Source organism: Portunus trituberculatus, chromosome 46, assembly GCF_017591435.1.
Source record: "Portunus trituberculatus isolate SZX2019 chromosome 46, ASM1759143v1, whole genome shotgun sequence".
NCBI classification, from domain to species: Eukaryota; Metazoa; Arthropoda; class Malacostraca; order Decapoda; family Portunidae; genus Portunus; species Portunus trituberculatus.
The window spans coordinates 15,685,341-15,697,840 of record NC_059300.1 but is presented as its reverse complement, the minus strand read 5'-3'; the positions used below and the strand labels follow the sequence as shown (position 1 = coordinate 15,697,840).

Below are 12,500 nucleotides of genomic sequence, written 5' to 3'. Positions count from 1 at the left end.
TGCAGCACATGAGGGAGCCAGTCCCTCTTGGGCTGATGCAGTGAGTGAATATCAACACTGACACAGTGAGGGTTCCAGGCGGGTTGCAGTGGTGACATAACAATGTTAATACATGCCTCGACTACACCTACACTTGTCAGTACTCCCAAGATCTTCCTGAGGTATGGTGTTGTAGGAGTGCGAGGATCATGATACAGGAGGGTCAGTGATCCCTTTAGAGAGTCAGAGCCCATGCATAGCATCCGACTAATTGTGGAACAAGTAATTTCCTGTACCCCACACATAATACTCGGCAGATGCAGTTCAGCTCTGAGGACTTCAATCCGTGCAGTCCTGGGGCATCCCAAGATTATCCGCATGGCTTCATTCTGTACAAGCTCCAGGGGATGGAGTTGAGTGGCACTAAACTGTATTAAAACAGGGGCAGCATAATCAATAAGGGACCATATGACAGATATATAGAACATTCTTAGGACTGGAATGCCATGGCTAGCACCACTTCGGCTGCTAGCCATGGCAGACAGAGGTCTCGAACATAGTGGACGGCTTGAAGAGACTTCCTAAAGTTCATCTGAACACCCAGGTACTTGTGTATATGAACTCTAGGGATGGGGATGTTATTTACAGTGGGCAGCTGAGAGACCTTCCCTTTAGCTTGAAATTTTGTTTTACACTCATTAATCACTAGTCCCATTTGGACACACAACGCTGCCAGTTGTGACAAAGCAACCTGGAGAATCCTGGGTGTGGGGCATTGGAGGAGTATGTCATCAGCATAGATGAGGACCTGGGTGCCCTGCGAAAAGGAACAGCACGCAATTTTGTCCATTAAAACATTGAAAAGCATTGGACTAAGGACTCCACCCTGTGGTGTTCCAAGCTCAAAAACTTCCTCAGAGGAGACTGCACCTTGAAACCAAACCTGTGCTGTTCTATTGTACAAATAGTCCCTGATCCATCCTAATAATCTACCTTTGACACCTTTGAGAATGAGTTCCTCCATAATAACATCTTTGTTGGCCCTGTCAAAGGCACCCTTGAGATCAACGAAAGCTCTGCAGGTAGCATCCTTATTTATAAGACACTCAACAAAACAATGACTTGTAGAGTGACCTTTTAGGAAGCCATGTACATTGCCAGAGAGTACATGGCCCACCTTGTATATAAGTCTGTTCAATATTACCCATTCCATCATCTTACACAGACAGCTGGTGAGAGAAATAGGGCGAAAGGTGCCATCACCTTTGGGTATTGGGATGACGATGGCTGTTTTCCAAGAGCGGGAAGCTTGCCTGCAGTGAGAGACATGTTAAATAAATCCAAGATAGGGTTGTCTACCTTTACCTCCAGGAGAGCATTGAGGATATCATAGGTGATGCCATCCTTGCCAGGAGCTGTTGACTTGCCCAACTTGACTGCCGAGAGGAGTTCGTCATGCGTGATAGGCACACAGGTGTCGTCCAGCAGAGGAACACTGTGGCAAAGCAACTCCATCCTTCATGGTCTTTGCTGATCAAGCACCTCCTGGTGTTCCACAGGAAGGCCAGAGAAGGATGAGGCTTCCTTCCACTGCAAGACGAGTTCTCGTGCCCTACCTGCAGGATCAGGGTCACACATCTGCCGTCTGGACTTGCCCCAGACGCTGTTGACATGGTGCCACACCTCCTGGAGGGAACGGGTCCTGCGCACCTTGTCCAGGAAGGAGACCCAGTACTTCTTCCTTTCCTGCTGCCGCAGATCCGTGAGGTGTCGAGCCACAGTAACCATGGCATCCCGTGACTCTGTGTCTGCTGGGTTGAGCTGCCAACGTCTCTGGTAGGCAGCGAGCGTCTGTTGGCAGTTCAGAATGACAGGGTCGGTAGCGTAAGTCCAGCGGCGTGGAGCATGGGCCCTTGCTGGAACCCTTGGAGTCGCGATGAATCCCTCGATGGTGTGCAGGAGTCCGTCGTACAGTGCCTCTGCATCAGCAAAGGAGCCCTTCACGGCAGCGTACCATGCCACCACATGGACGACGAGGTCCGTCATCCTGGATGGTGGCACCGTCAAGCGCTTCCTGGGCACTGCCGGGGCGAACTGCATTGGGAGGGTCGTCTCCAGGGCGAAGTGGTCGCTCAGCAATGACCTGACAAGATAAGTTTGGGCAGTATACGTTGGCATATTGATGAGGGCTACATAATCAAGTCTGCCTCCTTGAACATGTGTGGGTGTGTGGTCCCCAGTAAGTACAGCTGTATCTGTGGTGTCAGGGAAAGCCTTCTAGTGCACACAATTGGCATTGGTGGTGAGGTGGCTTCCTAAATCCTTATGCCTGGCATTAAGGTCAAATAGAAAATATCATTAATAGGTAAAGCGTAGTTTTAATGCCTTTTTCTTTCCATAAAAATCAATATGAATTATATTCATACAGAAAATCACAACAATTAATAGTCTTAAGAAATTAACAGTATAGAGAATATTGTCTGACATGCACCGAGATTGTTCTATCGAAACGTAAACAAATCTAGCGTGTTAAGAGCCATCACCACACTCGCTACACAATGACTTCACTATGGATAACACTATGGATATTAGTAAGGATGAACTTAGAAAATGGACAGTGCCAACTCTGAGAAACTTTCTTAGATCAAAAGGCATACCAAGTTCGCTTGTTGTGATTCAGTTAGGAAAATTCGGTTTCGGTAATGTTGGCCAGGTTATTTCGGCACAGACTCCGAAAATTGTTTTTTTTTGTAAATGCTACTCAGTGATATTTGCTCTAAGCTTTTTGAGTGGAGCATTATCCTATGCAGAAACTCTGACAATTTTGTGATAAGGTATATATGTACTATTAGACTTACAAAAAATAATATGATGGGACACTGGTACATCCATACTTTGCACCATTAGGAAAATATATTTGAATATTTTTATGTCATTTTCAATCAGACACATAGTGAAATAACCAAACGTTTATATTATGAAGAATGTAGGTATGAATATCAGTACGTATATATATTTTTCTAATAGGGCTTCCACAAGAGCGACAGTTTGGAGCGATAGGCAGGACCAACTTGTGAATTAAACCAGCTGGCGAACAATGAAAACTACACAGATCGCAATTGGTGCCATTAAGTTACATGTGTAGGAATTAATAATAATAATAATAATAATAATAATAATAATAATAATAATAATATGTAATAATAAAAATAATAAGGTAACTAGAAACATAATCAAAATAATCTTCTAGCCAAGTCACATTGCCTGAGTAAAGACAAACTTAGTATATAATTTTCATTTCAAAGCTTGGATTATCACAGAATGCTTGGATAGGTAATTGCACTCAATTAAGGTACCTACATGTAGTTTGGATTATCACAGAATGCTTGGATAGGTAATTGCACTCAATTAAGGTACATGTGTAGGATTGATTCAATTATTGAAGTTCAAGATCACCTAAATCCTTCACTTTTTTCCAACACTTGGATAGTCTTACCTAAGGCTCTGTGGTACATCAAAGGTCCTCAAGACACACCTTCTACCAACCATTAAACATTCACTTGAATTAGTTAATGCAGAAAAAAGCTATCAGGCTTACTGCATCTGCAAATTACAGGGATCATACTGCACCACTATTCCTTTCACTACAAGTACTGCCTCTCCATAAGATTTATATATTCACTGTCAGTAAGCTAATGTATAGATACAGCAACAGGTGTTTGCCCCAATATTCAATTATATGTTTCTCAGAAATCATCAGGTTCACTCCCATATAACAAGACAGTCATAAAATTCATGTACCATTATGTAGGACAGCCATGATGCAGAAAACATTTAGATATAAAGGTGCAATAATATGGAATAATATTGCAAGATATGTAGCATATAACTGCAGCATTGCTACATTCAAACACAAACTTAAACAGTTTGTGTTAAATAATGACCTCAGTAACAGATAACACTATTACTGCCGTAATAAGTATTAATGGTAAAATCCTAGTTTCTGCCCATACTCCCCCCTCCACCCTCCAACAAGCTTGGGGACAGGTGGGAATGCGCGGTTTTGGGTGGGGTACATGAAATGCGTCGGAAATGCCTATTTTTTGCGTAAAATGGAAAAATTCACATTAAAAAGTCTACGGAATGTTCATTACAAGTTTCATGACGTTGATGACGCCAACAAGACACGGAGCTCCATCACACTCGGAAAATAGCAATACACTGACTTGCATTTGTTTATAGCTGGGGTTTGTGGGTAACTGGTGAATAGGATTCTTATATTGTCTATAGTTCTTCTGTCCAATGACGATTCCCCACAGGCCCCCAAGCTTGTTGGAGGGGTTAGGGGGGTGTGGGTAGAGAATAGGGGGACGGATGTATTGTAAAGAATTACCGAAATTAGTAAAATTAGTAAACTTGTAATGAAAATTCCGTAGACTTTTTAATGGGAATTTTTCCATTTTACGCAAAAAATACGCATTTTTATGTACCCCACCCAAAACCCCGCATTCCCACCTGTCCCCAAGTTTGTTGGTGGAGTATGGGCAGAAACTAGAATTTTACCCAAATGGTGCATGATTGCCTATCTTTGCTAAATTTCAGGCCGTAAATAATAAGATTGCTTCTTTCACTATTACAAACAATATAAATGCCTCAAAATTATCTTACCTGGTGCAGCATTATCCCTCCTCTGAGCGCTGATTTACTTATTGGTTGTTGTTGTTGTTTTCGGGCTTCGACGGTCTCACAGATCCTATGAGCCCGACCCATTGGTGGTGGCCTGTGAGGTGATCACTGGCGGGGTAGTTGTCCACACTTCTTCAGGAAGACGCAGGTGCTGTGTGGCCCAGACGGAGGCGGGTGAGTGCTACATCTAGGATGCGGGACTGTTTCCTGACCCAAGGCTGTGGAGATGAGTAGCTACGGTAGAGGCACATAGAGGTGACTTAGAGTGCGTTGTTGAGTGAAGAGTCCCAGGATGAGTGGCAGAGGCGAGATATGAGCCGTTTGGCAGAATGAAGCTGGAGGGGTAGGGGAGTAATGTTTACATGGGTTAAGGCCATCTTGGCAGCAGCATCCACCACCTCATTCCCCCGGATGCCGCTGTGGGAAGGCACCCACTGGAAGGTGATATCCCAGCCAGTATTCAGGAGATGGAGGAAGGTGCTCTGGATGGAGTGGACGAGGATTGTGACGGAGGATGGCTGCCGGGACAAGAGGAGAGAGAGAGATGAGCGGGAGTCGGTGTAAATTACCACCATGGACTTCGGGTGAGAGGTGCGGAGGTAGATGAGGGCCTGGAGAAGGGCAAAGAGCTCCGTGGTAAGGACATCTGTGTACTCAGGAAGCCTCCATGTCTTACAGATAGCTGTACTGGCGTCATATATAGCTGCTGCCGAGGAGGGCAGGGAGGCATCTCTGGAGCCGTCCGTGTAGATCTTGAGGTGGTGGTGATAAATGGACCGGTCCAGCTGTTGGAAGTGGGCTGCTGCTAATCCACTCACAGATGGTTTGGGAGGAAGCCCAGGAACGTGGAGAGCAAAATTATGGGAGACGTCCAGCCATGAAGGAAAAGGTGAGTAGGGGTTGACAGGCTGTGGAGGTGGTGGTGGTAAGTGGAGAATGGTTAGGCTGAGCAGGGCACGCACTATTAGTGGCTGACGGGCAGCGGGGAGCCATACAGGAGCTTGCTGATCCACCCCTGAGTTGGAGTGGAGGGTAGAGAGGGATGGGAAGCAGGCAGGCCCAGTATCCTGTAGTATTGTTGGCACAAGGTCATCCGTCTGTGGGTGGACAGTGGAGGAATACCACTCTCTGCTTGTAGAGAAACAACTGGGGAGGATCTCATGGCCCCCATAGAGATCCTCAAAGCAGCGTTCTGAATGGGGTCAAGCTTGAGGAGGTTGGAGTAGGCAGCTGACCCATAAAAGCAGCTGGCATACTGCATTTTGGCCCTGATGGTGGTCTTATTGTAGTGGAGGAGCAGGTCACGACTGGCTCCCCAGCGGATGCCAGCTATTCACTTCATCACATCCAGGCGTTTGTTGCAGGAGGTGCGGAGATAACTGATGTGATTCACCCAGGAGAGGCGAGGGCCATCCAGCCACAGTCCGAGGAGGGTGTGTGAGGTTGAGTATGGAACAGCCTGCCCACTTAAGGTGACGGTAGGTGGAGTTGGAAGCTTTCTCATGGTGAAACACATGATAGAGCTCTTTGAGGCAGTAACTTGTAGCCCCCAGGTTGTCATCCATGCACCCAAGGCAGTGGCAGCCTCCTGCAGGTGGTCCTGAGCCTCGGAAAGTGTGGGTGCTCGACTGACGATGGTAATGTCATCAGCATAGAGGAGAAGGTGAGAGTGGGTAGGAACCTGTAGGTCAGAGAGAAGAACATTGAACAGAAGGGGGCTGAGAATGGATCCCTGAGAGACGCCATGATGAATTCCTTGGGAAGGTGACAGTGATGCACCAACGGCCACTTGGAATGAGCGACCGGTGAGGAAGTCGCGCACCCAGGCAAGGGTGGTGCCAGTGATGCCCATGAGTGCCAGCTTGTACAGGATACCCTCATGTGGTGCCGAATCAAATGCTCCTCCAGGTCAAGGAAGAGGGCCGTCATGACTTGACGCTGGCGGTAAGTGTCACAGATGTGATACTCAATTTGCCCCAGCACATCCAGGGTACTCCGGTGAGGGCGGAAGCCACATTGCTCCTCTGCTAGCTTGTTGTTAGCTTCTAACCACCAGGTGAGGCGGGTGTTGACTAACCTCTCCAGCAGCTTCCCGATGCAGGAGAGGAGGCTGATGGGCCTGTATGCTGAGGGGAGTGTAGGGTCCTTTCCAGGCTTGTGGATGGGGATGAGGATGGCGGGTTTCCAGGTGGATGGAAACTGCCCTGATTGCCAGCTGCTGTTGTATAGTTGTAGGAGGCAGGCACGTAGGGGTGGGGTGAGGTGGCGGATGAAGTCGTATGGGACTTTATCAAGGCCTGGCGCCTTACCGGGTTTTAGTGTAGCTAAGGCTGAGGAGAGTTCATGAGGCTTGAATGGTTGAGCAAGGGATGGGAGAGCTGGAGAGGAGACGGCAGTTTCAATAACTGAAGTAAGGGTTGGAGGCGGACGAAGAGGAGGAGGTAAACCAATCTTGAGGTGGAAGTGTTCTGACAAGATTTTTGCTTTTTCAGGGTCAGCCAGTGGGGTAGAATCATCATCAGAAAATGGGATGTTCTGAGATACCAACTTGCCCTCCATGGAGCGGAGAAAGGACATGGTACGCTTGGGAGAGGAGCGGAAGGAGAGAGTGGAGCAGTGCAGGTCCCATGCATTCCGCTTTGCCTTGAGGATGGTCTTGGCACAGATGGCGTCCAGGCGGCGGTAAGCACGGCCAGCCTGGATAGTGGGGGTCCTACGCCACTGATTCCAAGCCTGGCGACGGTCCTGTACTGCCTGCGCACAGGCTGCATCCCACCAGGGCTTCCCAGGGCGGCGTGGACGACGACGGGTGATGAGTGGGAAGGCAGCTGTGCCAGCCTCGGACAGCACCCCAGCAATGGTTGTTGCGGCTTCATCCAGGGGAAGATGTTGGGTGTCCAGTGAGGAGGGAAGCGCAGCCACGTACTGGGGCCAGCCAGAAGAATTGAGCCTCCAGCGGGGCATGCAGCCAGGTTGGGGCTGTGGGGAGACTTGTGGGAGGGAGGCGAGGAGAGGGAGGTGGTCGCTGCCCATGTAAGGTCCAGTGCGGAAGGTGGAATCCTTGAAGGTAGGGTCTCCAAGGAACAGGTCAAGCACCGAGGCGGCACCAGTATGAGGATGAAACCTGGTCGCTAGTCCGGGAGGGCTGAGGAGGGATACACGTGTTAGATCTAGCAAGGCTTGGAAGAGAGCATTGCCAGAGGTGTTGTGGTGGTGAGGTGGCAAGTCCCAACATGTATGATGGGCATTAAAGTCCCCCATTATAAGCACTGGAGGCTGCAGGGTGGAGAAGTAGCAAATAAACTCTCGGTGGCCAGCTGCACCCCCAGGATTATAGCAGACTGCCACCATGAGCCAGCCACCACTGAGTCCAACCTTAGCAGCAACAACCTCCAGATGCCCATCTTGAGACTGAGGGATAGGGAGAGGCGATGAGATGAGGGAGTCGTGGATGGCGAGAAGGACTCCTCCTCCACGTCCTTGACCACGATCTTTGCGGATGATGTTGTATCCCGGAAAGGAGAGGGAAAGATGAGGGGGAAGCCAGGTCTCGCATATGCCGACCACAGACGGGAGGGTGTCGCCTAAATGGGTTTGTAGTTCCTGCGTTTTGCGGAGAAGGGATCGGGCGTTCCACAACATAAAGGAGAGGGCCATTACGGGAAGAGAGTAGTCAGGATTGTGGAGACAGAGGGCCAGAGGGTGGTGATGATGTCCGGGAAAGACACTCCTTTCCGGTACAGGTGGTAGCCATGCCAAATGAGGTCGAGGATGCTGGGGAGGAACTCAGATGCAGAGGAAGAAGTACTGGCAGTGGCTGTAGGACTGGTGGAGTTCTGGGGTGGAGAGGAGGGTCGAGAAGGTGGAGGTGAGTTAGAATACTGGCCAGGTGCTTGACAAGGGTGATGGTGGGGTGTCTGTGAGTGGTGAGCATTCCTGGGAGGATGGTGGACCTCGGCCTCAACCGTTACAGGCAGGAGCCCGGGCTCTGCATCAGGTATCGTGGTGGGTGGAGGAGGCTGTACACCCGAACGCCTACCTGGCTTCCTCCGATGGTGGGCAACATGGATAGCAGGTGGTGTAGGGATGTGAGGAGTGGGCATGGTGTCCTCTTCCTGGGCGACAGTAGCAGCTTCATTGGGTGGGTCTTGGAGAGCAGCAAACCTGTTCCCTGTGGCAGAGGCGAAGGAACACCCTGGCTCAACAACCCGAGCAGCCGAGCGGGTTGGGATGGTAGGAGCAGGGGGTGGCTGGTGTAGGAGTCTGTTGCTGTGGTCAAGGCAACTGGAGGGCCCTCAGCTGCTTGTTAATTTCAGGGAGGGGTTTGCCTTCACTCGCCAGGCGGGTGTATAGCTGCTGGGCATGGAGGTTGTGGGGGCAATGGAGTGACTGGGGCCCATGGGAACCCCAACACTGGAAACAGTGGAAGGGCTTGTCACATATCTCGTCCTTGTCGCCTTTCCGGGAGGGGTGGGGGCCACTGCAGCGGGCACAGCGGACCAAGAACCTGCAGGTGTTGATGGAGTGCCTTAACATAAGGCACCCTGGGCAGCGCAGGAGAGGGAGGAGAATGGAGCGTGGGTAGTACACCAGCTGGTCGATGGCTACCTTGCTGGGTGGGGAACCTCTCACCTTGTGTCTAAGCCACTTCCCTGTGGCGAAGCGTGGCAGGCTGTGGGGTGGAAGCCAGGTAAGTTCCACCACCTCATTGCCCTCCAGGACACGAAAGCCATCCCGGACCTCCTCAAGGGTGGTGTCGTCCGCCAGGGGCCCCACCTTGGCGTAGTGGTAAGTACCGCTGGCCTGGTCTGCTCTATGGCAGGAAACAGGCCACTCACCTAGGGTGAAGGAGGACGACTGTAGCATGGGGATCTTGAGGAGGTGGGCCCACACCACCACTATCAGGGACAAGCCATTGCCTAGGGATCGGGTCTCCCCCTCAAGGATGTATTTCCCGAAGGCGGAGTCATGGAGGACACGAGATACCTTGGCCGGGTTGGCGAAGAGACGCCCCCCTTCCGTACCTCGGAGCAGGAACGAGGCCTTAACGTACTTGGGCTTTGGGATGATCCTGGGCAGTGCAGCAGCGGGACTTTTCCGGGCTGTCATCAGAGGGCGTGTCAGGCCGCCCACGCTTGCCCGGAGAGACGGAGTCCTGCATGTCCACGTCTGCCTCCATCGTAGGAACTCTTCCACCACGAGCCCCAGGTGACCGGGCAGACAAGGTTAACACGGCAACCCTGGCACAGACAGCTCAGCGACCCGTAGGGCAAGCTGCGCGCACCCAAAGCGAAAATCCGGTTAATCGTCTCTGTGGCCTCAGAAAACTGTCTAGAAGCAGGCTGAGGATACAAAGCAATGTGACGGGAAAGACACTGGAGCGCCCTCTTAGGAAGTTGGGAGAGGGAGTCCTCTACCTTCTTTGCGCCAAAACATGAAGCAGTATTTTTTCTTGTTTCGTGTTTACACTTGATATGTCGTGGTGATTAGTCTACTCATTGGTGACTGGCAGTGCCTGCTGGCCTGCCTAGTTTGTTTACATTCCATTTTGTTGACATCAGCACATCCATTAAATATGTATTCATTGCTTTTAAAAGATAAAACAAACAGAAAAAAAAATTAAAACATTATTCCACTATAAAAGATATATATTATTCCTTTATTTCAAGCAATTTATGCATTTTTTTTGTCGTGACTACGCTAAGTATAGCATTTTTTTTTTCTTTTCTAAAGTAGCAACGATCTTCATCTAGGCGAAAATGTTACCTAGGACCGACTAGGATTGTCCTAGGTCACTTTTGTAAGTCGTGCCTAGGATTTTTTTTTCTAGCTGAGCACAATTTTGCGTCGTTCCTAGGAACGTTTTATAAGTACGGGCCAATCAATTATGTAGCATAAGTGAAGCATATGTCCCGTAAAAGAAATATGAATTAAAATATTCCTTTATATTGCGCAATGAGTGTTACCAGCTACTAATTTTGCAACACTTCGTCCATATATATATATATATATATATATATATATATATATATATATATATATATATATAGAGAGAGAGAGAGAGAGAGAGAGAGAGAGATAGGACATTTGAAGCCGTTATCCTTGCAAGGCAAGACGGTTACTACATCTTTGCCAGTCTACACTGACACTGAGGTTTCCAGGCGGCTCCCTGCACCCATGTCTTCCACTACAGCAGAATTGTATGCTGTACTGGAGGCGCTCCATTTTATGGCGCCTCTCCATAAGAATGTATATTTCTTTATTGACAGTCAGGCTGCATTGTATGCCATTCAATCCACCTCCCCCATGGACTGTGATCTAGTTAATAAGTGTCTTGATCTCATCCACGCCCTAGAAGGTGCTAGTGCCACGGTCCATTTCATCTCCAAGGATACCCTCTCATGTGGGTATCCCGCTAAATGAAAAAGCAGATCAACTTGCTCAATGTGCCCTACAAGATGACACAGTGGACCCTGGCACTGAGTACAGTCTGGGTTATGTTAAGAGTAGCATTAATTAAGGACTTTGTACATAGTAGCATTAGTGATCAGCTGGAGCTTTGTTGCCATAGGGGCAGTAACACTTGTCTTCACTATGCACGTGTCTCCCAGAGCTGTGCTTACGCCTACGGGAGACACTGCCTCACATGACAGGGTGGCAATGAGGCTCAGATTATGCTACAAATACTTTTGGGAAGTCAGTGCTTCTCCTGGTGTATTGCTAAATTTAGGCCACAAGGTCAACATGACTTGTATAGCCTCATTGCTCATCTCCTAGACTCTGCCACTCTCAGGGATATTTTTTTTTTTTTTTTTTTTTACATTACAAGGGCACTGGCCAAGGGAAAACAAAGTGTTGGAAAAAAAAAAATCCCGCTGGTTGCCAGGCCCTGTTAAGAGAAAAGTAGGAGAAAGAGAAAAAACAAAAAAATCTAAAAGGAGGGTCCAGTTAACGTAAGAGGTGTCTTGACACTCCTCTTTTGAAAGAGTTTAAGTCATAGGCAGGTGGAAATACAGACACAGGTAGAGAGTTCCAGAGTTTACCAGTGTAGGGAATGAAGGAGTGAAGATACTGGTTAACTCTTGCATTAGGAAGATGGACAGAATAGGGATGAGAAGAAGTAGAGAGTCTTGTGCAGCGAGGCCGCAGGAGGGGGAAGGCATGCAGTTAGCAAGTTCAGAAGAGCAGACAGCATGAAAACAGCGGTAGAAGACAGATAAAGATGCAACATTGCGGCGGTGACTTAAAGAATCAAGACAGTCAGTTAGAGGAGAAGAGTTGATAAGACGAAAAGCTTTAGATTCCACCTTGTTTAGTAAAGCTGTGTGTGGATCCCCCAGACATGAGAGCCATACTCCATACACGGGCGGATAAGGCCCTGTACAGAGCAAGCAGCTGGGAGGGAGAGAAAATGGACGAAGACGCCACAGGACACCTAACTTCTTGGAAGCTGATTTAGCAAGAGTAGAGATGTGAAATTTCCAGTTTAGATTTTTAGTGAAGGATAGACCGAGTGTGTTTAATGTAGAGGAGAGGGGAAGTTGAGTGTTATTGAAGAAGAGAGGATAGTTGTCTGGAAGGTTATGTCGAGTAGATAGTTGTAGAAATTGAGTTTTTGAGGCATTGAACAAAACCAGGTTTTCTCTGCCCCAATCAGAAACAAGTGAAAGATCAGAAGTTAGGCGTCCTATAGCATCTCGCCTTGAGTCATTTAATTAATACTCAGGGAATATCCTCACTTTGCTCCCAGACTGTAGGATGTTTATGCAATAAGGTGTGCAATATCTGTACTTTGTATTTATTTTTTTAAATACTTGTATTCTTGTTGTGTATAC

General features: G+C 48.5%; 1 protein-coding gene across 1 annotated transcript; it reads right to left on the bottom strand.

Moving 5' to 3' along the window:
* Positions 1-1,985: 1,985 nt before the first annotated feature.
* LOC123519726 lies at positions 1,986-5,926 on the bottom strand. The gene is made up of 3 exons (XM_045281231.1): positions 5,813-5,926; positions 4,648-5,762; positions 1,986-2,122 (listed from the first exon to the last, which is right to left on the bottom strand). Exons 1-2 carry the CDS (start codon positions 5,924-5,926, stop codon positions 4,926-4,928), a joined length of 951 nt encoding a protein of 316 aa, XP_045137166.1. The 3' UTR covers positions 1,986-2,122; positions 4,648-4,925.
* Between the last annotated feature and the right edge of the window lie 6,574 nt (positions 5,927-12,500).